The following is a 25,100-nucleotide window of genomic DNA, read 5'->3' as shown; positions in this document are numbered from 1 at the left end:
TGCTCTGCCAAGAGCATAGTCAGGCACACTGCTGCAGACACTCATCTAAACTCTTTGCCTCTTAAACCTGGGCACCAAAGGTTTTGATGATCCTGCATGGTACCTTGATAAATCCAGGGCCATTTCTAGAGCTCTGAGCACTGGGCCCATGTGTCATTCATTAATGGGAATGCCACTGTGGGAATGTGTATGAGACTTCCCAGCTCTGCAGATAAATCCTTCCAGAATGATGAGCATTAGTAGGAAAAGGGCTTCTGAATTGTTCCCTTTAGTACCTAATGAAATGCTTGGCCTTCATCCAATTTCATCCCCTGAGGGTAAAGAGAATCTCGTTGCAGCAGTCCCTGCTTGGGGATGAGTCAGACCCATCTCCCTTTCAAAGGAAGGCCCTCCTTGGGCAGAGATCGTGGGGAGCAGAGTTGGTTGTACCCCTCAGTCCTCGAAGCGGTGGTGCCAAGAGTGCCGATTCCAGTAATTTGGTCCCAGGGAGGGCTGATGGAGTTCCTGGAAGTGGGATCTTTTCATGGCATGAGCTTTGGAAGAGCTGTGAGTTGCATTACTTTCCTCCCTCACACACAGCACACTCTCTGTGCTCCCATCCCAGGGCTGTCTGAGTCCAAAAGCAGCTTCTTCTGGCAGAGGAACTGAGTGTAAGGTTCATGGGATGACCCAGATTCCAGGGAGGAGCTGTCTCAGTCCCTCCAAAAGCAAAGGGCTGTGTGTGGACAGAGCTGAAGGGTGAGAAGCTGAAGGGATTTTTTTTAAGGTGCCCATCTCTTATTCCTCCCGCATCCCCTTTGAGACACAGTGGGGCAAGGTGCTGGAGGGGTCTGCTTCCATTTCCAGGGTCCTCTTAAATAGCAGCACAACTGTGCAAGAAGCCCCAGCAGCTCCTGCAGCAATCGCTGCTGTTTGGAACATGGCCTGGCAAGACCCTGGGCCTGTCACAGCTCCCTAGGTAGCATCGTCTTGTTTTTCTAGTCCCTGGGAAATGTGCGGGCTAGCTCTGGGGAGTGAGGAAGCCAGAGGCATGGACTGTCCCCCTTCTGTCAGCACCTCCCCAAGATGCTGCACTTGGAGAGCTCTCCTGCTGCCCTTCTTGGTCAAGCACAGCTGAGATGTGGTGCTCAAGTCAAGGGTGACCCAAGACTAGCAGACCGATGGCCTTAGCTAGCCCTGCCTATGTCCAAGAGCACTACTAGCTGACGCAGGCCCAAAGGTAGGCAGCAGGGTTCTGTAACATGGCACTAACTTGATCTTTTCCTCTTTTTCAGATTATTCCCAACTTCTACCCCCCACTGGAGGCTCATGTCCGGCAAGGCGTGTTCAATTCTCTCACCCACATTGTGGAGAAGCGAGTCCTTGCGTAAGACAGCCCTAAATTTTACTGCATTTATACAACTGCTGTGCATCAGGATTCCTGGGGACCAGTCTCTCCAGCCTAGCAAAAATGAACTCCAGGCTCTGGAAGAGCTGCAGAGGGCATTTTTATTATTTATGAACATAAATATGTTCATATTTAAGACACGGCTGTGTATTTATGGTCCTGAGGCTTGTCCTGAGAGCTTTTTCTTGAACCAAGAGGAAGGATGGGATAAATAAACTACAGCCCCTCCACATAAATAGGAATGTCCCCAAACCTTTCTGGTCACCAAGCTGTGAGCTGAACAGAGCAACCTTGTTCATGGTGCTTCAGCCCTGCAGACAGTTCCTGCATCAGCAAAGTCCCCCTCTCCTGGTGAGGCCTCTTCTCCTCTTCCCGTGAGCCTTTTGGTGCCGCAGGCCTCACTGGTGACAAAGTGAGGGAACCCCAACTGATCTGCAGGAAGGGAGGTGGGAGCTCGTAGCTTGCAGTCCATAATGCAAAGCAAAGTCCTTGCTTAACTGAGGAAATTTCCTTGCTGTGCGCTGGGGAAAACCTATGCTGGGCCCCAAACCAAGGCTCTTTTCTGGCTCGTTGCGTAATGGGAAGCGTTTGTGGCTTGCCCCTCTTGGCAGTGAGAGGGCAGGGTTGGGGCAAGAGGCTTTGTGGAGCCAGCACGTCTTTTAGGCTGATAGGGAGAAGCCCGGTGAATGAGGCTGCAGAAGTGGGAGGGTGGCCCTTGGGGGACTGCCAGGGGTCGGAGAAGGGGAGGACTTGTAAGGACTGTGCGCTGGCCGGAGGGTCTCGTAGGTCTTGCTTTGGGTTTCCAGCTCTGTAGGGAAGAAGGAGCTGCTGCTGAGGAGCAGAGCTGGTTGGTCCGAGCAGGGCAATGCATCCCAGTTGTTTCTCACCCCTTTTCCCCCCCCCACAACAGACACCTGGCCCCTCTCTTCGACAACCCCAAGCTGGACAAAGAGCTCCGTGCCATGCTGAGGGAGAAATTCCCGGAGTTCTGCAGTTCGCCCTCGCCCCCCATCGAAGGTAGGGAGTGGGGCAGGTGGCAGAGGGAGGCTGCGACAGGTACTGCTTTCACAAAGACAGGGGCTTTCCTTGGCTCTCCCACAGCGTTAGCTGCTGTTCAGAGGGTCCGACTGGGACTCCAGCAGGAGAGGAGAGCTCTTCGCTGTGAGACTGCTATGCTCGAGGGTATTAAACAAAACAAGAGGCTCAGCAGGGTGCCTGTCTGTGCCAGGGAGCGTATGTGCTTGTAGTAAGTTGTCCGTATTTATCCAGTAACCACAGTGTTGGATCTCTACAGAATCACAAGCACCGGGACTGGAAGGTCTTGGAGTCCAGCTTTAGGCACTTGATAGGGAATGGTCTGGTTTCCAAAGGTCCTGAGCACCAGCAGGGAAAAACCCTGCCTCCGGCAGGGGGTCTGCCCCCTCCCCTGTGGGTGTGCCACGAGATCTTTTATCTCCGCATCCCTGACTGGGTCCTGGTGCCCATGTTTTCTGCTGCTTTGGCGCAGTGAATAGCAGCTGCCCGAAGAGCCAGGCTGGGCTGCCAGCACTTGGGTCTGCAGGGAGCAAGGCATCAGCTGGTGCCTTGCAGTCCCCACCTGCCTTCTCATGTTCTGCTGGTGGGAAAGCACAAACTCTGTGGCGTGTGCTGGATTCCCCCCCACCCGCTCCAGTGTTTTCCTGCCTCCTTTTGAGGCACGGGCTCTGTCCAGCATCACTAGAAAGAGCAGGAGTGCAGGACCAGAGGATGTTCTGCAATCCCCTGTGCAAGCAAAGGGGGTTCACTGGATGCTAAAAATTCTGGATGCTTGAATTTTTGGGTGCTTGTGATCTCCCTTCACCTCAGCCCTGCAGTACACTAAAGATGCAAACTACCTATTTCTCCCTGTGCTCCATAGGGGCTACTTACCCTTTCTTCTCTGTAGACTAATTGATTAACATAATGAGATTAAACAAAGAGCTAGCATTTCTAACCTGTATTTAACCAGAAAGTGCTGCTGCTTTGTCAGCTTTGCTGAAGGACCATGCCTGTCTGTTTTTCTCATTGCATCAGCTGGTCCCCCAGAAGGCACCCATCTCCCCAGCAAACCTTGCTTCTTCAAGCCTCTCTGCCTGACGGAGCTGACAAAGCTGATGCTCTGCTCAAGGACTCAGGCTGGCGTGGGTGAAGGATGAAGCAGGAAGGATGATGGGCAGCTCAGACCTTTGCCGCTGCCCTGCCAAACGTTGCACCAAATGGGGATGGTCAAATAGGGTCGCTGAAAGTGCCGTTCCCCAGCGTGGTTCTCCAGAGTCCCTCGCTTGCCGGGACTCTCTTCCCCTTTGCAGAGCACTTTCTCTCCTCACTGGATCCTGATTATCAGTAGATGTAACTTGTAGGCAGAGCCTGTCCTGCCCCAAGGCTGTGCCAGAAGCCAGCGTAATCTCACTCCTGCTCTTATTCCTTTGCATTCATTCTTGCAGTCAAAATTGAGGAGCCTGTTTCCATGGAAATGGACAATCACATGTCTGACAAGGATGACAGTTGCTATGACAATGCAGAAGCCGCATTTAGTGACGATGAAGAGGACTTGAACAGCAAAGGTGAGAGATGCAGTCAGCTGGGCACTAACACTCTCAAGTACTTCTGTCTTGGTGCGGTGTGAATAGCTGCCTTTTGCCTCTGTGCAAGCCATTGTTTCACTCCTGGCTCACAGGCTCCTTCCTTTCCGTGATGAAGGATCCCCAGAGAGCCGGTTGTAAGCACAGTTCTCTTAAAGCCCCTTTCCCACAAGCAGCAGGAATTACTGCAGGCTGGGCAGACCCTGTCCTTGAGACCCAAGCTTCTTTCTGCAAGAGAGGGGACTCACTCAGATGCTCTGCTGTTTCCCAGACCTCTGACCCCAATAGCCAGACTGTGGAGCTGATACAGAGACCTGTGCTCAATGGGAAAGGCCTCTTGGGCCTTGTCTCCTTGGATGGTTGTTCCCTAGAGCTTAGTACCTTCGAACATGGCACTTCCTCCATTCTTGGGTCTTCACTAGCTGTCTGGCTAGTCTCAGAGCCCTGATGCACTGTGCGGTTGGGAATCCCTGTGGCAGATGCTGGGCTGGATGGTTTGTTTGGGAACAGGGTGTCTCTGTTCTCAGGCAGCTGCTAATGAGGCTCAGGCCTCTAATTGCTAAGGCACGCGGTTTTCATTATGCGCGCAGGAGGCCTCCACGAGTCCACAGCTAAGCCACTGGGCTGACAAGACTGCTGCACAAGGCCAGAATCCCTTCTGCTAGCTCTCTGGAGCTAGAGGCATCTCAGGCTGTTCCTGTCCTTGGTGGAAGGGCTTTTGTGGGCTTTCTGCCATGCTGGAGGGGTTAACCCTGTGGTGGGGAGGGGCCACGAGCCGAGGATGGGGTAGAGGAGTGTGACAATGTGTACTGTAGCACTGTCTTCAGTAATCCCATCAGTGCCCTGCCGGCTGCTCAGCTTGCTTGGGGCCCCCAAAAGGGGCACAGGCTCAAAAGCCATGTGCAGAGGAGGAGAGGACTCTTGTAAAGGGGATCAGCCACCTTGTCTGATCCTGTAGTCACAGCTCCCTTGCTGGCGCTTCTGCATTGGCTGTGGCGCTTCTGGATTCCACATTTTTTGTGACCTGGAAGGAGTCTGAAGGACAGGGGTGCAGAAAAGTAGCTGGAGTGTCTCAGTCCTGGAGTCCTGAACATTTGCCTGCCTCTGGTGTAGGGAGACTTGTGGGCTAGCTATGCTGAGCATCTCGAAGGACAGGCAAAGCATCAGTTTTTGGAAACTAGACTGAACTGGAACCACAGCTCTGGACATTACCTGCGTTTGGATTCAGGCTGGCCTTCCAGGGCATCGTGACCTGGACACGTCTCCAAATGGTGAAGGCAAGATCTGAGACTGGATCCCACAGCAGGGGCACGCTGCTTGCCTGAGGTGGTGGCTGCCCCAGCAGCCCCACATGACTCCTGCTGCTAGGACAGAGTTTGCCTGTGATATCTCCTAGATGTAGCTGCTTGGGAAAATAGTGGAAAACTATTCCACTGTTGCTTTCTTTGTTGCAGGGAAGAAGAGGGAGTTCAGGTTTCATCCAATCAAAGAAACCATTGTGGAGGAGCCTGTTGATATCACGCCGTTCCTGGACCAACTGGATGAGTCACTGAAGGATAAAGTCCTGCAGCTGCAGAAGGGAAGGTTGGTATTGTTCGGTAATGTTACATTTCATGTTGGTCTCTTCAGGGCAACCACATGCAAAACCTTTCAGTACTGTCACGCAATGCTGCTTGCTCCAAGAGTCCTTCTCTCAAAGCTGATGGTATCTGTGGTCTGTCTGTCTTTGACATGGACAGCCTCTGCGGGGGTCCTTTGGGGCTACTGCTTCCTGGGTGTTTCAATACCTCTCTGCATGGGGCACATTCCTCAGGGATGGAGATGTGCCTGTTCCTGGTGTCTGCAGATTCTCTTTCTGGACTTCCTCATCTCCACTCTTGATTTTACAGCGACCTTGGAATTAACTCCATCTAAAGCAGGTTAAAAAGCTCTTGCTTTTCAGGCCTTGGCATAGTAGGCTGATTTAATTTGTGTCTTTATGGCTTTAAGTGCATTTAATCTTATGCTTTTAGTCATTTAATTTGTTTGTCTTGCTGCAGACTGCCCCAGGCACTTCTGTGAGTAGGTGCTGCAGCAGTGCAGTCCGTTCTTCCAGGGCTGGGTCCCTGCAGTGTGTACTTAAGGGTCTTGCCTTCCTCTGGGCATGGCACCAGTGCAAAGCGGGCCTTCCCTCACTCTCAGGTCCTGGGGGCTCCCAAGCGTAGCCAGCTCAGCACAAAGCCCCCTTGTCCCTGCTCTCCGTATCTTCCTTTGTAACTTGGATTTCCTCTTGTTTTTGTGCTCCAGCGATACGGAAGCTCAGTGTGAGGTCATGCAGGAAATCGTGGATCAAGTCCTGGAGGTAACTGCACAGACCCGGGAGCAGTGCTACTGTGTAACCGTGAAACCAGAGCGGCTGGAGTGGTGTGGGCCAGCCAGCTCTGAGCTTGCACAGCTCTTCTCAGAGAGGTGACAAGGCTGTGATTAAACTAGCGCACAGAAGGCTGAGGAAACTCAAAACATAAATGAGTTCAAAATGGCACTAGACAGCTCCATCTGTGGTTGTTAAACACAGATGTTAATGTCACCTCCAGCTCAGGACAGCCCCAAATTGCTAATTGCCAGAAGGGTTTAGCAGGGGAAGATCACTTGCCCCTCACCTAAACATCCCCAGTAGTTGCTGCCGGAGGCAGGGTACTGGGGAGGTGCACGCATGGTCTGACCCACCATGGCTGCTGTAGTGCCTGCAGAGCTCCTGGGGGCTCTCTGCGTGTGCTGTGCAGCCGAGACTTTCCCTCGCTTTTGGCACAGGGCCTTGTGCTCGGGAGAGGCTGCAGCAAACCCTGCTCAGCAGAGGAGTTGTCAGTGTTCTCCAGCAGCTAAGCATTTGAAGGGAGGCAGCACCCCCTCCCTCTAATCGGCTTTCTTCAGAGTCAAGTGGCCTCTTAGCACATGAGAGCTGCTCCTCTCCTCCATGCGAACGCTGGGAAAGGGCTTGTAGGGGTGTAAATCCTCATTGCCAAGTGCTCTTGGTCTCTGCTATCCCTTTTGCAGAGGGAGAGCTCAGCTCAGTGAATTACTAGCTATTAGAGAAGTGCACCACAGTGATTGTGAAGTGGTTCAGAGCTGGGCTCGTCTTGCTGGTGACCAGCTCTGGCAGCTCCTGTTACTGCAGTATAGCAGCAGAACGGTTCCTTTGCGGCTTGGACCACGTTCCCAGCAGTGGTGCCTCCGTGCTGGGTTCCTTCCAACCAGACCTATACTGGGCAGGCAGGGTTTGAGCTCGTGCCTTCTCTTCTCATTTCCTCCTTTCTCTCCACCAGGAGGACTTTGACTCGGAGCAGTTATCAGTGCTCGCATCCTGCCTCCAAGAGCTATTTAAGGCTCACTTCCGTGGTGAGGTTTTGCCAGAAGAAATCACAGAGGAGTAAGGATTTATTTTTCTCTGTCTCATCCTTTCACAATGGAACTTGGGCTTTTCACATTAAAATTTCCACCATTTTCAGAAAGTTGGCACTGAAAGCACCAGCTTCTCTTAGGGTTTCAGGGTTCACGAGCGGTCAGCATGGATTTGGTTAATAGTTGTCGTATCCAGTGCACAAAATGGACCATATTCCTCCTTGCCACAAGTGCAGGAAGAAACTGCTGCCACCAGTCCAGACGTCTAAGCTCAGTTTAGCTGATGCTTTTGGGGCTCCTGGCTGTCTGACCAGGGCACACAGGATGCTAAATACTCCATCTGTCCCTGCTGTACTGACACAAACCAGCGCCATACAGTCTTCCTCCTGGGTTTTATTGGAACAGGGCTCAGTGTCAGAGCTCCTGGGTTCTGTTAGCAGGACTGTTTCTGTGTCTCCATTAGCTAGGGCTAATCCTTAAGGGCCCCAAGGACTGCAGCAGACAATGTGCAGGGCTTTTTCATTGCCATTTGTTGGCCCAAAGCAGAGGGCAGGTACACATAGCACTCTGACCATTGCATTTGTCCTGCAGGTCTCTGGAGGAGTCAGTGGGGAAGCCGCTCTACCTAATATTTAGGTATGTCTGTTCTGATATTTTTGAAAAGTCTAGGGCTTTTTCTTTTTTCTGACCGCCATCATGAGTGAACCTTGTGGGTCTAATTCTGCCATCCCCCTGCTTACCACAGTGCTCCCCAAGATCCCGAAGCCAGAAGAGTTTATTGCCTCATTCTGCCTATGTTGTGTTTTGTTTAGTAGAAACACTTCAAACACAGGAAAATCACAGCTTATCTGGTTGTTTGTGGAAGCTCGGGATCCCTGGGGCCTCCCGTGTAGCTGAGGTTTGCCATGGGTTCCTGACCCCATCCCGCTTGTTGCTGTATGTCTCATCACACTCAGCGGCAGCCCCTGTGTCCAGTTAGGAGAGTGGATCGCCAGGACCACCTAGTGCCTGGAGCTGGGTTTCCCTGAGAGCTGCTGGTCCTCGGCGTTAGCAGAGAGCTCTCGCACTGCAGCTCATGTAACTTGGCTGTCTCCCTGTCCTTTGCTCCCCAAGGAATCTCTGCCAGATGCAGGAAGATAACAGTGGTTTCTCGCTGCTGCTGGATCTCCTATCAGAACTCTATCAGAAGCAACCCAAGATTGGCTACCACCTTCTGTACTACTTAAAAGCCAGGTAGGCCAGAGGGAGTTGCGGGGAAGTGTCCAAGCTTTGACTTGGTCCGTGCTGCCTCCAAGGGACAGCTTGGTGTCATACCAACGCTAGCCCAGCCCTTGCTGGAGCACAGGGCCTGCGGGCTGGCAGGCTGCTCTCTCACCGGAGCACGTCTCCTTCTAGCAAAGCTGCAGCAGGGAAGATGAACCTGTACGAGTCCTTTGCCCAGGCCACGCAGCTGGGGGACCTGCACACGTGCCTGATGATGGACATGAAGGCCTGCCAGGAAGATGATGTACGGCTGCTCTGCTACCTCACCCCCTCCATTTACACAGAGGTAAGGCCCCTGGCAAGCAGCAGGAACACCAGGGCTCTGTGCGATTCCAGTCAGTTCAGATCCTCTCACCTTCCTGAGGGCACGCTCTGGGCCAGAGCAGCGTGCTTCCGTGTTTCAGGCCTGTTATGCTGTAGCAGAGGCAGGCAAGCCCAGAGAAAGCTCTTTCAGGCTGAACACGATACAGCCTCCGTCCAGCCCCCCAGCCCAGCTTAGTGGGGGTCAGTGTGCTGCCTTTGAGACAGATGTTCAGTTGTCATCCTGCCTGCTTATGGCCCCATTAAAACCTTGTTCTCTCCGTGGGTGGTAAGGTACTAACCTTGCTGTCCTGGCTGTGTCCCTTGCACATGGTGTTGTCTGCACTCGCTGGTTGAGCAGGTTTTGCTCTCTGCTTCTCCTCTTAGCTGGGCTGCTGGAGAGCAGCAGGTGGGGAAGACTGAGCAAACGTGTCCTCCCAAAGTCTAGGGGAAGCAGCGCTCAGGAGTGCTGCTGCCCAGTCCAAACCCTTAGGTTTAATGAAATGGTTTATTGCTTTCAGCACTCTGTGCTGAGGAGGAGCCAGCTGGACTTATGAAAGCAGTCGATAGCAGAGCTCATTTGGAACGGAGAGCCCGGCATCTGCACCAGATAGGTCACGGCTCAGTCTCAGTTCACACAGGCCGTCTGGGTCTTGGACAGAGCTGCTGTTACCTTCCCAGTGCCAGGATGCTGCTGGGGCTGTCTCAGCTCTGCAGGCTGCAGTCATTTCTTTAAAATGGTCACAGGGTGGAGGCTGCTTCCAACAAGTGTCCAGCAATCAGCCAGCTTCAGGGAGTGGTGTTGTGTGCCTGGGGGTGGAGAGAGGGAAGGTAACGTCATGGAGAGGTCACAGTTCTGTGTGTACTTTCTCATTCCCTGGGAGGAATGAACTGGCCCCCCTCCTCCCTCCTTTCTGGCTGGTTCAGCAGGAACATCTGCTGGGCGTCCAGGCTGTCCAGCCCAATCCCCACGAGCACTTTCCGTGGGCTTCTGTGGAAAGAGGGACACAGCTGGGGGCACAGAAACAGCCTGGGAAGGGGAGGAAAACCTGTGCACAGGTAGGCACCATGCAGCAGGTTTCTCACCTCATGGTGCTGCACACCAGCATGTTCCAGAGGGATCCTGGCTTAGCGGATCAGCAGAATCCCCTGCCTGGTGCTTCGAGCACTGGTTTTAAACTGCCACCCCCACACCCCCAAGTGGGGGTCAGATTGTTTCTGCTCCCGTGGGCGTATTGACCAGCGAAAGTCAGGCAGAACATCCCGGGAGCAGCGTTCCAGCTGGGGCTGCTGTCTGAACAGCCAGATCCGAACTGTGTAGGGATAGCCTGCTGCCGCCAGTTTTCCTGGCCTTTTGCCCTGTGTGTTGATTTTGATTTCCTTGCAGTTTTGCATAACGCGCAAGGCCCCAGAGCCGTTACCAAAGCTAGCAAGTGTAGGGAAAATGGACAGTTTTAACCACTCCGGCCTGGCTGACTTCTGCCACCAGAAATTGAAGGAGCCTCATTCCTCCTGCTGCTCTAGTCAGTCCGGACGACTAGTGTTAGCTGCATCTCACAGATGTGCTGGGCACCCGCTCTCAGCAGCCTGCCAGCAGCCTGGCAGTGCTCTGCCCTGCAGCAGCTGGCCGTTCCAGACTGCTTGCAGAAAGTGGCCTGTCAAACCTCCTGCACTTCGGCTCCTTTTCCCACTCAGTCACTTCCCTCGTTGCATTTAGGAAGCGATGCTGGTTCTGGTCCAGCTGTCAGTGAAACTACGGGTCAGCCTCGGCCATGCTGCCCCTTGTAAGAAGTAACGTACGCACGTGTCTAAGCCTGAACTGAGGAAGAGCTTTGCCTGAGCTATGTGGCTAGGAGCTTTCAGCTGGCCTCTCCCTCGTGCCCTTTACTGAGCCCTGCCTTGCTTTTGAACTCTTCCAGTTCCCAGATGAGACCCTACGAAGCGGCGAGCTGCTGAACATGATTGTAGCTGTCATAGACTCAGCCCAGGTAAGGGGGGTCCTGTGTGTAGGGTGGGAGACAGCATGTTCCTGAAATGGCAGCGTTTGGCTCCTCTACACTCAAGAGATTTAAACCTGAAATGGCAAAGTGGCCTGTCCATCAGGGATACGGGACAATAGTCTCCCTGTTTAGTCCTTCTTGCCCAGGTTCTTGAGTGAGGCATAGAGCCAGCCTCAGGCAACACACTGAGTTTGGCAAACAGGAGCTCTGAAACCTCTCGGTATCTCTTTAGTTTGAGCAATTGCAGCACACAGTGTCAGAAGGCTAAATCTAAGCTGCTTCATTCAAGGGATTTGCTAGGCCCCAGAGCTGTGTCAGTAGTGCTGAGAGAGATTTGCCTGGATTTGCTCTGATCCCTGTCGAGTTACAGGCATGGCGCAACACAAAGACCCATCTGGATCTGAGATGCCTGTGATGGCCAGCGCTGCTCCAGTGCTCGCTGCAAGCCGCCTGCCCGAAGGGGAAGAACGGGGGGAGGCTGGAAATGGACAGGAACTCCAGGCTGATCTCTTGGGATCAGTCCCTCGGCAGGGAGGCGCTTAGCGCTGCGGGGGCCGTGTTCCCAGGCTGCCCGCCTCACCTAACGGGCAGGTGTACAGGAGGAGAGAGCAGAGGAGCTCTCCTGCCCCGGGCCGCGAGGGAAGGTGCAAAGAGCCGGAGCGTGCTCCCCGCTGCGCTGTGGCCCCCCGGGGCTGAGGTCGTGCCTGGCTGCTGTCAGCTCTCCCTGTCCTGGTGGCGGAGGCACTGCAGCCTCAGCACACAAGTGAACGGAAAGCGGAGCCCTCATTAGACCCTCCTGGAAGGAACCTTTCCCCATGGTCACACGGAGTTGCCATGACACCGGTTCGGAGCAACCCAAAAATAGTCACGGCGAAAGCTGGGGGCAGGGGGGTGGGCACCGGCAAGAATGCTGCACTGCATGTTTCTGCCGTCTAGGCTCGTCTGGAGCGTGATCTGCTGATAACCCTTTAACTCGCCCTATTTATACACCATTCCTGGCCAGTCGTGCTTTTCCCAGCTGTGCCGGGGCCAGAATGCCTCACCAGCAAGTTTTGCTTGGCAGGCTCTTGATGAAGTTGGGTACAGGAAAGGTTTGAGTCATGGTGCCCTGACCCCCCCAGTTCAGCCCTGCTCTTACTCCTCTGCTCTCGGGCTTCGCCGTGCTCTGAAATGCAGAGGTTTTGTTTTTCCCAGCAGAGGCCTGCAGCGTTTCCTCTCTCCTCCCTTGTCCAATTCGTTCGTTCCTTCCTGTTATTCTTCATCTGTTTCCCTGTGATGCTCTGGCTGTGCAGCCCACGTGGGGTCTGCGCACAGAGCCCCGGGGCCGCAGGAATTCAACCTTCCCTCGGGCTCGGGGTGCCTCCAGCCCCCCCCAGCCTCCCGGTGTGTGAGAAGGCAGCAGTGCCTTGGACCCGGAGGCCCAGGATTAGCATGTGGGAAGGAAGATAGGAGGCGAGCCAAGGTGCGCTCTGCAGCGGAGCCCACGGGCGCAGGGATGGGGAACGGTGCTCCCCAGCTCCCATCTCTGTCGGGCCTGGCAGGCTCCGTGTGTGTCCTGTCCCGGTGCCTTCACTTCCCCCTCTCCGGAGTGATGAAGGGGGTGAGTCAGCGCAGGAAGCACCGTGCGTCTGGGTAGTGTCAGCTACCTCCTCGCAGACCAGGGAAGGTCCGGGGCCCAGGGCAGAGCGGTCTGGGCTTTTCAGCGCTTTTCTAGCAGGCTGCCAAGCCCTCCCCGCTGCCAGCCCCAGCGGTGGGCTTTGCGCGTCCGTCAGCACGCTTGGGTCTGCAGGCGCACGGAGGGAAGGGCTGAGAGCAGGTCCCCAGGACAGGCGGGAGGCGCGGGAGCCGGGCAGCGCTTGCGCAGCTCTCCGGCCCTGGCAGCCGAGCTCTTCAAAGAGGAAGAGGGGCCATCCTCGTGCAGGATCCCACCCATCCTGGCCCAGCCTGCGAGGATCTGCTGTCTGTCCTGCCTGATGCTCCTGCTCCCCAGCCTGCATGTTGATGTGTGAAACCATTAACCTCTCGTTACTTCCTTGCCTCTGCTGGTCCCCTGCAACAGCTGCATCTCCCTGGAGCTGCCTGAACCGGCTCTGATTTATGAGCCACCTGCAACCCAGGGAGTTTCTGGGGCTCCCTGCCGGATCCCTGCTCTTGCGGAGAGGCGGCGGGTGCGCGAGGCAGGCCGTGCGAGGGGCTGTGTGTCAGTCTTTAGTCTCAGTCTCTTGAGCCCAGCAAAGTAGCCCTTATTGTGCTTTCTGAGCCTCCTCAGGCCACGCGCCAGAGCTCAGCCTCGTCCCTTGGCAGGGCAGCAGCTTCTCCGCTTGCTCTCTGGGTCCAGGGGTCCCCGTGCAAGAGGGTTTAAGCGCAGCCTCTCCTGTGGCCCTGGCATCCCGCTGACCCCGTTTGCTCTGCTGTGCAGTTGCAGGAGCTGGTGTGCCACGTGATGATGGGCAACCTGGTGATGTTCCGAAAAGACTCGGTGCTCAACATCCTGAGTGAGTAGACGACACCAAGCGTTGCAGGGCTGCGGCAGGCTCACTGCCCGGGGCCTGCCGCGATCTGGGGCCCATGCACCCGCAGCCTGCCCGCCTCGGCCGAGGCGCAGTCCGGCCCTGCCGGGGAAGCTCGGAGAAAGAGAAAAGTACTGAAATCTCCCGCAGCTCCGCAGCCTCTCCACATGGTCCCAGCTGCTGGGTCTCCAGGGAGCTGAACTCGTCCGTCCGCGGCTAGCGCTCCGCAGCACGCCGTGGCCTGTCTGTTTGCAGTCGGTTGTCATCTGCGATATAGCAGCTGATAAAGCGGTGCTGGAGGCCAGGCCTTTCTTGGGACTGTTGTAAACTCTTTTCCCAGTGCAGCAGGGGTAGAGGGCGGCTGGGAGGTGATGGCGAAAGGGGACCAGTGGTCAGAAAGGTTGGAATCGGGATTTCCTGTCGTTTTCTGTTGACTGTGACGCCTCGACGGGTTCCTGGAGAGAAAGAGCAAAAAGACTCTGGCTGCTGTTTAGTCTGGCCCTCAGTCCACCCTGAACTAATATTCCTGTTGAGGCCACAGTAAGTTTCTTGGATGAGCACCAGCCCCTTACTGGGACCGTGGTTCCCTTAGCGGCTGTACAGGCAAAAGGCTATTGTCCATGATGTCTCCCTAGCAGCGTTTCTTGCCTCTCCCCCCAGGTCCCCCAGGGTGACCCAGTTCCTCTCGTTGCTTTTTAATTGGGCTTTGACGTCCTTGGAAGCATTCTGCTTCTCCATGGCTGACATCTGCATGATCTACACCAGCCACTGGCTTTATCCTAGTAGAAAGGCCTTTACAATCTCCAGTGAATATTGCATTTTGCTGCATGTGCCCTGTGGATCCTGGGCAGCTGCAGGACAAATGGGTGCCATTGGCAGTCTGTCCTGCACCCTGCAGCACCGGGAAGTCTTCCCACCTGCACTTGCTCCCCGAGTGCCACTGTTCAGGCGCGTGTGCTGAGCTGTCGGTGCCGGCCGAGCCTGCAGCCCGCTGGGCTGGGGTGGTTTTGAGCAGAGCCAGTGTGGAGAGCTTCGTGCACGGGGCTAGTGGGTGCTTCCAGCGAGAACCCTCATTGCTCTGATTTGACAGCTATTCAGATCCAGCTTTGGTGTTACACAAGCTGCAAGTAGCAGTCTAAGCCCATTAATTAAAGAGCCTCGTTAATTCTCTTCCTCTGAGCCATGAGCAGCTGCTTTAGTGACTTTACAGTTCTGCCGCCCATGCCTGAGCCAACAGAACATACTCCGGTGCCACCTGCCAGCTGCTAGGTCCCAGAGCCCCCTGCTAGGGCACGGCAGGGCTTGCAATGCTGATCAGCCTTCTGCGGAGCGGGAAGGACGCACCAGCCCCTTCATCCAGCTGTGCCTCACACCCAGAGGGACACGACGCAGAACGCGACTGCCCTGGCGCAGTGCAAACCCCGCTCACCCCGGCATACACGCAAGCATCTCGGGCACCGAAGAGACGTGGCTCTGCCCTTCTCCCGCCTTAGAGCCCTGCTCTGGGCTAGGGGAACGTGCGTAGTGTGTTGGGCAGGAGTAGCGATGTGCCTGGATGCAGCTGGACCTTACGGAGGGGCTGCGGCAGTGCTGCACGTGGTGCATGGGGCAGCTCTGGTAGGTCCCTGCTCGCTCCTCCAAGGACCGCGCAGCTCCCGTGACCATGCTGTGCTTCCCCCTAGTTCAAAGCCTGGATTGGGAGACCTTTGAGCAGTACTGCACCTGGCAGCTCTTCCTTGCGCACAGCATTCCTCTGGAGACCATCATCCCCATCTTGCAGCACCTCAAATACAAAGGTGAGCGGTCCCCCCGCGTGGGAGAGGCACGCTGCCGGTGCCCCCTGCCAGTTCAGGGCTACGTGGCTGAGTTCCCGTGCTGAGGATGCGCTTTCCGTTGCAGAGCACCCGGAGGCATTATCCTGCCTGCTGCTGCAGCTGCGGCGAGAGAAGTAAGTACCGGCATTGCTGGGCGCGGAGCACAGGGCCTTGTGCCGCACGGTAGTGGGTTGTGTGGCAGAAGGGCAGGACTGCCGGCCTGGTGGGGACAACGGGATACCGCCAGCTCTGGCCGTGAGCTCCATGCTGCCATGCGAGAGTACCAGTAGCGGCTGATGCCCTGGATTTCTGAGCTCTTGTGCAAAGTGCAGTCCCGCGATAGCAGTGCGGTGCGGGAGCAAACCCAGAAGGAAGCTGGCCGGGCTCTTCCCAGCGGCAGCAGAGCATTCCTGCTCCCAGGCGGAGGGGGAACTGCTGCTCGTCGGCCCTGGAAGCACGGCCCGTGACTGCGACTTGGCTTCGGGAGCACCGTTTGCCAAGTGCTCAGCAATCACTCACCCATTCTTCCACTCGGCGAGCTCTCCAGCCTGCTTAGCCCAAGTGCTGATGGGCTGTTTGTCTTTCACCTTGCACGTCCTGGAGCCCATTACTTAATGGAGAGCAGGCTGTCACCTGCCTCCCGCAGGGTGCAATATTAGAGCTGCCTTGGCATTGATCTATGTTGTCTCTGCCTGCTCAGATGGATTGGCCACATCCCGCCGCGCTGAGTGAAGAGCACTTTATTTGTTTTCATTAATGCAGTGCATGGGGCTGGCTAATCTAATCCCAGCTCTAAATTGCGTTAGTGAAAAGCCAGTGATGGCAGAAAGCTCAGGCCGCGAGCATGCAACAGCGCCTTTCCCACAGGCAGATAGGAAGAGCCACAGCACCCATGGGGTTTGACACAGGCGGATGATGCAGGGTGAGCAGGGAGCTCGCTGGCAGCTGGTCCCCAGGAGGATTATTTGTCAGCAATCCTGGGAAAACAGAGGCGGCTTGACTGCTGCCCAGCACCTGGGATCCAGCGCTGCTAGGGGTGCCGAAGGGCACGTGCAGGTCCCAGCCAGCATGGAAAAGAATGGTGTTTGTGGAGGCAGCGGGGTGAAACCCTGCACGTTTTCCCACCCGAAGCACAATTTGCTTGACCTCCTGGATGCCAGGTCCATTGCGGCATAGCAGCTCTGCTGCACGGCCCACTGCAGACTCATAAAGTTCAGGTTTTAAACTGCCCTTCGGAGGCTCAGATGGGCAGTGGCTGCAGGCCAGGCACCTCCCCAGCTATTTAAGATACAAACTGCTCTTCCTTCCTCCTCACTTGCCATTCCTGGTTTGCCGCAGGCCCAGCGAGGAAATGGTGAAGATGGTGCTGAGCCGGCCCTGCCACCCCGATGACCAGTTCACCACAAGCATCCTGCGGCACTGGTGCATCAAACATGACGACCTCCTGGCTGAGCACATCAAATCGCTGCTGATCAAGAACAACAGCCTACCGCGAAAACGCCAAAGGTGAGGGACCAGGGCCAGGCATTGCATCCCCTGACGATGAGCAGCTCTACTACTAGGAAGCCAAATGGCAGATTCTGCTTGGCTTCCACATGCCGGCCTTTCTGGGGCTAGCATGGAGTCGTTGCCTGCAGGAAGGGGGCAGGAATGGATCTTTATTGGACTCTTTTTTGTAAACGGGTCCTGGTGCAGAGCTGGGATCGGCACTGCGTGCACCCAGACGGGTGAGGAAGCTGCTCGCCCTCTCGTGCAAGCAAGGGGTCCACGAGACGCCGTGTGCCACCGGCGCAGCCCGGGCACACCAGCCCCTCTCGGGGCTCTCGCGTGCTGGCGGTTACCCCATCGGCTCCTTGAGGCTGGGGCGGTGCCGCTGCCCACCCACGGGCTGACACGCAGCCAGAGCCCCGAGCAAGCGTCTCGGCTTTGGAGTTGCGCGGGAGGCTGCTCTTTGATCTCGCCTGTGCTGACATCCAGCCGGCAGGACCCTTTTATTCTGAGCCCATTACCGAGCTGTCTGGGGAAGAGCTTTGAGCTGCTCGTGTTAGCAGTGCCAAGCCTTGGCGCTCCCCTGCTGGGTCAGCGGCCGGGCGGCCTCTCTGCTCAGGCCCTGCTGTGCCCGCCTGGGAGGTAGCTTGATGTTTCCAGAGCATCTTCTGGTGCAAATCGTCTTCCAGACGTAGCTAACAGGGCTCACTTAATCTCTGCTGGCACACTGCTGTCTCCGGGGTCGGTGGAGGAAGAGATGCAGGGCACCCAGCTCCCTCCCTGTGCCAGTCCAGGGTGGCACATTCACCCGGGGCATTTCCTGAGCCCAGAGACTTCCCTGGGCATGGATGCAGAGTCGTGCCAAAGCTGAGATGCGTGGCAGGAGCTGTCTGCTGTGCTCGGCTCTCCAAACAACCTCCCACCCTTTATCCAGCTGCGAACGCCAAGCTGGGAAGGAGGCTCTGCCCTCCTTGGCGGGGCCTGCGCGGTGCCTGGGCAGGAGCCTCTGCCAGGCGGAGAGGCCGCAGGGCGAGAGGCGCCCGCTGTCGCTGTCGCCGCCTGCTTGGGGCAGCTCAGCCAGGACCAGTCCTGCCAGCAGCCCCTCGGCGCCGGGGACCGGCTTAGGGAGGGAGGAGGGTGCCCTGGCCTCCTGGGCTGACGTGATCCTCTGCCACCCTTTCCAGGCTGGGTCCACGCAGCCCTTTCCTGGAGTAGGAAGGACATCTAGTGTCCTGGGAAAGCAGAGCAGCCCCTCGCACCGAGCTCCCACGGCGGCGAGGGCTGCGCGTCCCAAAGGACCCCATTCCCAGGGAGCAGGCGGCACCGGCGCGGCACCATTGCGGCACCGGGCACCTGCCAGGCTCCATTGCGGCCGGTGGGATGGACCAGGCCCTGCGGGAAGCTTTGCTAGTGCCTGGATCCCAGGACCCCAGGGCCTCCGCGTGCAGCTTGGCACGGCCACGGGGAGCCGGCAGCGGGGCTCGTGTTGGACCTGCCGGGCTCCGACAGAGCCCCCGAGCACAGCCTCGCTGCTCCACGCCGCGCTCATGACCGCTGCCGCGCAGGGGGCTCCCAGAGCCGGCCCGGGCTCCGTGTGAGGGTCGCCCACCGGCACCCGGCAAGCGGCCGGTCCTGCCAGCTTCTCGGCCACCTGTGGGCTCTCCCCTCTCCGAAGCGGCTGCCGGAGAAGCCTGCGCGTTCATCTGTTCCCGTCTGTTCCTCTGCGTTAATTAACAGCTTTCACAGCTGAACAACACAGCTATTTTCACTGTGTTTCTGTTCCGGGATCCAAGAAGTATCCAGGTCTAATCCCCGTTAATTAACCGGCGGCCAGCTGAGGCCCCTGCTGTTCGGAGCGCCCCGTGCGCTGGCACCGTGTGCCGTCCTGCAGCCTCAGCTCCCGCCAGCTCGGCACAGGACACAGGGCTCTTAGCGCCCTGCAAAGCCGCCGGGGATGGAGGCAGCCAGCACCCCGAGCAGGATTTATCCCCCTAATCCCTGGGATGGAGCAGCACAAGCAGAGCAGCCTCAGGGGGACCCTTCGTGTGCAGGAGCTGAAAAACAGATCCTGCCCTGCTCCCCATCCCCGAGGATGGGGCACGATCAGCCTCTGGGTGCTGGGGGCCGCGCTGGCTTCCAGGCAGCACCTGCACGGCTCCTGCAGTCCGTCCTCGGGGTACAGCTCGGCGCGGGGCAGGGCGGGAGGAGCGGGGGCCGTGCCGCGGGGCACCGTCCACGCGCGCCGACCCTGCGGCGCTGACGGCCCCTCTGCCCTCAGCCTGCGCAGCTCCAGCAGCAAACTGGCCCAGCTGACCCTGGAGCAGATCCTGGAGCACCTGGACAACCTCCGCCTCAACCTGACCAACACCAAACAGAACTGTACGTACGGCCGCGCGGCACCCCTGCGCCGGGGCCGCAGCCCCTGCCCGCCTCCGCGGCCGTGGGCAGGTGGCCTGGGCTGCGCGTGCCTCCCCGGCGGGAGCGGGGCTGCTGCGGCCGGAGGCCCTGGAGCCCCTTTGCCCGCAAAGCCCTCTGCACCCAGCCGGGGAGGCTGAAGCCCAGGGGGGCCCTGGCACCCGCCGCCGCGTCTCTGACTCCCATTTCTGCTGGTTCTTTGACAGTTTTCAGCCAAACCCCGATCCTGCAGGCCCTGCAGCACGTCCAGGCCAGCTGCGACGAAGCCCACAAGATGAAGTAAGTGCAACCAAGCTGCCGTCCCTCCCCTGCCGGGCGCCGCGTCTCTCGGCACTGCCTGACGCCGTCCCTGCTTGGCCTTCCTGCAGGTTCAGTGACCTCTTCTCCCTGGCAGAGGAGTATGAAGACTCCTCCACCAAACCCCCAAAGAGCCGCCGAAAAGCCACGCTGTCGAGCCCCCGGAGCCGCAAGAACGCGGCGCAGCCCGCCAACAACGAGGAGGAGTCGGCCTCCAGCAGCGCCTCGGTAAGTGCAGCCCGGGGCCCCAGCGGCACCTGGAGAAGGCGCCGGCAGAGCTTAGGTGGTAGCGGCCTCGTGGCGGCAGGAGCGGGGGCCCCCGTGGTCCTGACGAGCAGTAATGACCACCGCTTCCCCCTCTTCCTGCGCAGGAGGAAGAAGACACCAAGCCCAAACCCACCAAACGGAAAAGGAAAGGCTCCTCGGCCGTGGGCTCGGACAGTGACTGAGGGCAGAGTCCCTCCGCCGGGCCCGGCCCCGGCCCCGGCCCCGCGCTGAGCTGCAGCAGCTCTCGGGGTCCTGGCGCAGCCGCAGCAGCGGCTCTGCCACCGCTGGACACAAGCCATTGCCAGGAAGGACCCAAGAGCACGCGTCCCCTCTCCGTCTCTGCATCTGCACCCCCGCCGTGTGCCTCCGCGCCCCTGCGACGCGGGACGCCCCCACTCCCCGCCCTTCCCACCTTGACTTTTTAGCTCCTTTTTCACGGCAGTGGGGGGTTGGAGCGTGCACCCCTCGGCTCCAACCCGTGCCCACGCTCCCGCCCTGCTCCAGGGGCGGCATGGACGAATGTCTCCAAGAGGGGACGCAGCGGCTGCCAGGGCCCGGGGTGCTGGCAGGGGACTCGGGGCGGGAAGCCCCTGGCTGTATATCACATGCCTCCTATTTTCATATAAGAAATGTAAATAAATGGTGCGAACCAGCTTGCTGCTCCGGGATGCTTCGGGGGGGGGGGGGGGGCCAAGGCATTAGCTCCCCGCTCGGGGGGTGCAACGGGGCCACGGGGCCCCAGGGGCTGGGGGAGGCGGGTGGAGAGACCCAGGGGAAGTCACGATGCCTTCGCTGGTCCCATGCCCAGTGCCGCACGCTGGGGCCATGGCACCGAGCACGGAGCTGCTTCCCTGCTCCGGCGCGGGGCGAGAGGCTGCTCCTGCCCGGTGGGGGGATGCGCCTGCCCCCTCAGCCCCATCCCCGGCCCCAGGGCTGGTGGGGCAGCGGTTTGGCGGCTCTGGCCGTGCCGAGCAGGCCCTGCCTGCACCAGGGCGCCTCGCGTGCACGAGAAGGCGGAGATGCTTTTAATTTTTACCCCCAGAGATACTAGCATTTTTAAGCGTTTTTAAAAAAAAATAAAAAATAAAAACTCTCAAATGTTTTGTACAAAGCGCCACCTCTGCGTGTCTTGTCTCCATACCCGGGGTGGGGGGGGGACAGAGCTGCCCCCTCTCTGCCTGCCTGGGGGCTGCTCGTCCTTCTCCGTTGTCCTTCTCCGTGCCAGGAAGGGGCTGAGGGGACATCGGCGCGCAGCACGGCTGGGCACCGCCAGCCCCCCCGGCCAGAGGGAGGGAATCTGGGCCGGGAGCACAGTGGGGAGGCCGCGGCGAGGGTGGGGGGACAAGGGAGGGAGACCCTGGTGGGGGGATGGAGACAGTGGCACAAGGGGAGGGGACATGGTTGGGGACACACAGAGACACAGAGCGGCTGTGCCAAGGCGGGAGGTGGCCGGAGCAGGACAAAGAAAGAGGCTGCGGCAAGGGGGGGGGGGGGGAACGTGGCTGGGGGGACAGTGGCGGGACAAGGGGGGTCCACGGTGGGGACACCGTGACGAGGTGAGATATTGGGGGACACAACAAGGAGACCCTGGCGATGGGGACCGGGGGGAGGGGACGCAACGGGGAGGTGGCAGCGAGGGAGGGGGGGACATGGCCGGGGGCACAAGGGGGGCACGGCGGCAGGGCAAGGGGCTACGTGACGGGGGGGGGGGGGCGAAGGGCGGGGAGCCGGGGCCGGGGCCGGGGCACGGCGGGGCGACCCCGGCGATGGGGCCGGGCCGGGGCGGCGCAGCGCAGCGCGGCTCCGCCCGGGGGCCGGACCGGGGCCGGGGCCGGGAGCGGAGCCGGGGCCGGGGCCGGAGCGGGGCGGGCGCGGAGCCATGGTGCTGGCGGCGGCGGCGCTGGCGGCGCTGGCGGCGCTGGCGCTGCTGCAGCGCCTGCTGTGGCCGCACCTCTGGGCCGACGTGGCGTTCGCGGCGCGGGCGGCGCGGTGCCGGCGGCGGGCGGCGGGCGGCGGCGGCGGCGGCAGCCTGGCGGCGCGGTTCCTGCGCGCGGCGCGGGCGGCCCCGGCGCGGCCCTTCCTGCGCGCGGCGGGCGGCGCGGTGCCGCTGGGGCGCGCGGCGCGGAGCGTGTCGCGCGTGGCCAACGCGCTGCGGCGGCGGCCGCTGCGCGGCGGCGGCGAGCTGGGGCCCGGCGTGGCCGTGGGGCTGCTGGCGGGCAACGAGCCGCGCTTCGTCTGGGGCTGGCTGGGGCTGGCGGCGCTCGGCGCCCGCCCCGCCTTCCTGGGCACCGCGCTGCGCCCCGCCGCCCTCCGCCACTGCCTGCGCGCTTGCGGGGCGCGGGCGCTGCTGGTGGCCCACGGTGAGAGGCGCCGGGCAAGCCGGGAGTTGCAAGGGGTCGGGGGGCACCCGGGGGGGGGGGGGGTTGTAAAGGGTCTGGGGACACCGGGGACTGCAAAAGGATCTGGGGTCACCGGGGGGGGGGGGGGTTGCAAAGAATCTGGGGGGCACTAGAGGTTGCAAAAGGGTCTGGGGACACTGGAGGTTGCAAAGGATCTCGGGACACCGGGAGTTGCAAAGGTTCTGGGGACACCGGGGATTGCAAAAAGGGTCTGGGGACACTGGAGGTTGCAAAGGATCTCGGGACACCGGGAGTTGCAAAGGTTCTGGGGACACCGGGGATTGCAAAAAGGGTCTGGGGACACTGGAGGTTGCAAAGGATCTCGGGACACCGGGAGTTGCAAAGGTTCTGGGGACACCGGGGATTGCAAAAAGGGTCTGGGGACACTGGAGGTTGCAAAGGATCTCGGGACACCGGGAGTTGCAAAGGTTCTGGGGACACCGGGGATTGCAAAAAGGGTCTGGGGACACTGGAGGTTGCAGAAGGGTCTGGGGACACCGGGAGTTGTGGGGAGTGGTAGTGGCCTCTGGGGGCCCAGGGTGGCTCCGGCACTGGGGGCACCACCAGCCTCAGGGGCGCAAGGGCCAGGGGCAGCTCCAGCATGGAGGGAAAGGGGAGCTTGCAGGGGCGACTTGACCCACCCATTTGCCCCATGGGAGTCTTGGAGCCCGGGATGTCCCCAAGCTCAAGCCCTGCAGGATGGGCCTGGGGGGCCATGGTGGGGCTGGGGGGGGGGGGGAGGGGGGGCAGGGCCAGCCCCCACTCCAGCCTGTGTCCCCAGACCTGTTTGCCACGGTGGAGCCCATCCTGCCCAGCCTGCAGGAGGAGGACATCACGGTGTGGGTGCTGGGCGCTGGGCCCTACCCGCCTGGCGTCATCGCCCTCCAGCCGCTCCTGGATGAGGCCTCTGAGGAGCTGGCGCCCGAGGACGTCTGGGTGCCTGAGGACATGAACGACACCTGCCTCTACATCTTCACCTCGGGCACCACTGGTGGGTGCCCCAGCTGGGCCGCCCAGGCGAGCCGGGATGGGGGGGTCCAGGGCTCGACACCGTCTCCCATCTCCCTCCTGCCAGGGCTGCCCAAAGCCGCCCGCGTCAGCCACCTCAAGTCCATCATGTGCCTGAGCTTCTACGAGCTGGTGGGCGCCCGCAGCGAGGACGTGGTCTACGTGGCGCTGCCCCTCTACCACATGGCCGGCTCGCTGCTGGGCGTCGTGGGCTGCATCGGCATCGGTGAGCGCGGCTGTGGGGCTGCAGGGTGGCTGGGGGGGGGGGGGGGGCAGCGTCTGACCCATCGCCTCCCCCAGGGGCCACCTGTGTGCTGAAGCAGAAGTTCTCAGCCAGCCAGTTCTGGGATGACTGCCGCGCCGAGGGCGTCACCGTCTTCCAGTACATCGGGGAGCTCTGCCGCTACCTGGTCAACCAGCCCCAGGTGAGCGGGGCTGGGGAATGAGGGGGGGGCTGCAGGGTTGGGGGGGGGGGGGCGGCACTGACGCGGCCCCCGCAGTGCCCCGGCGAGCGGGAGCACGGGCTGCGGCTGGCGGTGGGCAGCGGGCTGCGGGCCGACGTGTGGCGAGCCTTCCTGCGGCGCTTCGGGGCCATCCGCATCGTGGAGACCTACGGCATGACCGAGGGCAACGTCACCCTCTTCAACTACACGGGGACGCCGGGCGCCGTGGGGCGCAGCAGCTTCATCTACAAGGTGCGCGCAGTGGCGGCAGGGCCGAGCGTGGGAACGCCCTGACCCGACCCTGACCCTGACCCTGACCTTGACCTTGACCCCCATCTGCCCCCCCCCCCCCCCCAGCTCTTCTCGCCCTTCGAGCTCGTGCGCTACGACGTGGCCGAGGGCGCCCCAGTGCGGGACGCGGCCGGGCGCTGCATCCGCGTGGGTCCCGGTGAGTAGCGTGGTGGCACCTGGCCGGGCAGGGGGACACATCACTGGTGGCTGCCCCGTCACCCGTCCCTGTCCCCGCAGGCGAGACGGGGCTGCTCATCGCCCCGGTGACGCCGCGGACCCCCTTCCTGGGCTACGCCGGCAGCCGGGAGCTCTCGGAGCAGAAGCTGCTCCGGGGGGTCTTCGCCGAGGGCGACACCTACTTCAGCACCGGCGACCTCATGGAGCAGGATGCGGCCCAGTTTGTCCGCTTCCGCGACCGCACTGGCGACACGTACAGGTGCCGCCGGCCCCCCGGGGCGTCCTGTACCCCCCGGAGCGCCGGGCGCCCGCTCAGCCCCCCCCGTGTCCCCCCAGGTGGAAAGGTGAGAACGTGGCCACCACCGAGGTGGCCGAGGCCCTGGTGGCCCACGCGGCCCTGCAAGAAGCCACCGTCTACGGCGTCACCGTGCCAGGTACCGGCACGTGTCCCCTCCCCCCCCCCAAACCACCCCACGTCCCCCGACGCAGCCCCACCAGCTCTGCCCTCCTTCCCGCAGGCCACGAGGGCCGCGCCGGGATGGCGGCGCTGGTGCTGCGACCCGGATGCCGCCTGGACGGCGCCGGGCTCTACCGGCACGTGGAGGAGCTCCTGCCCCCCTACGCCCGGCCCCGCTTCCTCCGGCTGCAGGTACCGGCGGGGCGGCCGGGGGGGGGGGGGGGACGCGGGGGTGGCCGGGGCGCCGGTGCTCCCGTCCCGCTCGGCCTCCGCAGGAGCGCCTGGAGGTGACGGAGACCTTCAAGCAGCGGAAGGTGCGCCTGGCCCAGGAGGGCTTCGACCCGGCCCGCGTCCCCGACCCCCTCTTCCTGCTGGACGAGGCCGCCGAAGCCTACGTGCCCCTGGGCCCCGCGCGCTGGGAGGACGTCGTCGCCGGCCGCGTCCGCATCTAGGCTCTGCCCGGGGCTCCCGGCGCCGTCCCCGTCCCCGCGCCTGCCCCCTCCCCGGGGGGCTTCTGCACCCGGCTCCTCCGCGCCTGCTCCGTGTGCGTACGGACGCAGCCACTTCCCATCTTCCAGGAGGGTAAATAAAGACTGTTTTGTAGCA

General features: G+C 60.3%; 2 protein-coding genes across 4 annotated transcripts in view; both read left to right on the top strand.

Moving 5' to 3' along the window:
• The window catches only part of INTS3 (integrator complex subunit 3), a 47,040-nt gene extending 26,668 nt beyond the window's left edge, over nucleotides 1–20,372 (top strand). For all 3 annotated transcript variants that reach the window (XM_067313241.1, XM_067313242.1, XM_067313243.1), the window contains 18 exons: nucleotides 1,275–1,366; nucleotides 2,298–2,404; nucleotides 3,850–3,969; nucleotides 5,442–5,571; nucleotides 6,274–6,328; nucleotides 7,290–7,393; nucleotides 7,957–8,001; nucleotides 8,479–8,598; nucleotides 8,761–8,914; nucleotides 10,848–10,916; nucleotides 13,348–13,423; nucleotides 15,121–15,234; nucleotides 15,338–15,386; nucleotides 16,591–16,758; nucleotides 19,019–19,119; nucleotides 19,362–19,434; nucleotides 19,524–19,680; nucleotides 19,824–20,372. In XM_067313241.1, the coding sequence (XP_067169342.1) occupies nucleotides 1,275–1,366; nucleotides 2,298–2,404; nucleotides 3,850–3,969; nucleotides 5,442–5,571; nucleotides 6,274–6,328; nucleotides 7,290–7,393; nucleotides 7,957–8,001; nucleotides 8,479–8,598; nucleotides 8,761–8,914; nucleotides 10,848–10,916; nucleotides 13,348–13,423; nucleotides 15,121–15,234; nucleotides 15,338–15,386; nucleotides 16,591–16,758; nucleotides 19,019–19,119; nucleotides 19,362–19,434; nucleotides 19,524–19,680; nucleotides 19,824–19,901 (1,812 nt within the window). In that variant the 3' untranslated portion in view covers nucleotides 19,902–20,372. The remainder of the gene's footprint in view (nucleotides 1–1,274; nucleotides 1,367–2,297; nucleotides 2,405–3,849; nucleotides 3,970–5,441; nucleotides 5,572–6,273; nucleotides 6,329–7,289; nucleotides 7,394–7,956; nucleotides 8,002–8,478; nucleotides 8,599–8,760; nucleotides 8,915–10,847; nucleotides 10,917–13,347; nucleotides 13,424–15,120; nucleotides 15,235–15,337; nucleotides 15,387–16,590; nucleotides 16,759–19,018; nucleotides 19,120–19,361; nucleotides 19,435–19,523; nucleotides 19,681–19,823) is intronic.
• A 1,196-nt stretch (nucleotides 20,373–21,568) lies between these two features.
• On the top strand, nucleotides 21,569–25,100 carry SLC27A3 (solute carrier family 27 member 3). The gene is made up of 10 exons (XM_067313116.1): nucleotides 21,569–22,079; nucleotides 22,900–23,109; nucleotides 23,194–23,352; nucleotides 23,427–23,551; nucleotides 23,627–23,821; nucleotides 23,927–24,017; nucleotides 24,098–24,296; nucleotides 24,374–24,471; nucleotides 24,556–24,686; nucleotides 24,770–25,100. The coding sequence occupies exons 1-10, from the start codon at nucleotides 21,599–21,601 to the stop codon at nucleotides 24,944–24,946; spliced, it is 1,866 nt and encodes a 621-aa protein (XP_067169217.1). The 5' UTR covers nucleotides 21,569–21,598; the 3' UTR covers nucleotides 24,947–25,100.

This window comes from Apteryx mantelli, chromosome 31, assembly GCF_036417845.1.
Source record: "Apteryx mantelli isolate bAptMan1 chromosome 31, bAptMan1.hap1, whole genome shotgun sequence".
Lineage (NCBI taxonomy): Eukaryota > Metazoa > Chordata > Aves > Apterygiformes > Apterygidae > Apteryx > Apteryx mantelli.
Note: the sequence above shows the minus strand (reverse complement) of the source record. Positions and strands in the feature narration are given on the sequence as shown.

Coding starts and splice junctions, on each gene's coding strand:
- SLC27A3 (XM_067313116.1), top strand. CDS start 21,599: ATGGTGCTGGCGGCGGCGGCGCTGGCGGCGCTGGCGGCGCTGGCGCTG. Junction 22,080..22,899: donor GGCGCTGCTGGTGGCCCACG/GTGAGAGGCGCC, acceptor CTGTGTCCCCAG/ACCTGTTTGCCACGGTGGAG. Junction 24,687..24,769: donor CCCGCTTCCTCCGGCTGCAG/GTACCGGCGGGG, acceptor CGGCCTCCGCAG/GAGCGCCTGGAGGTGACGGA.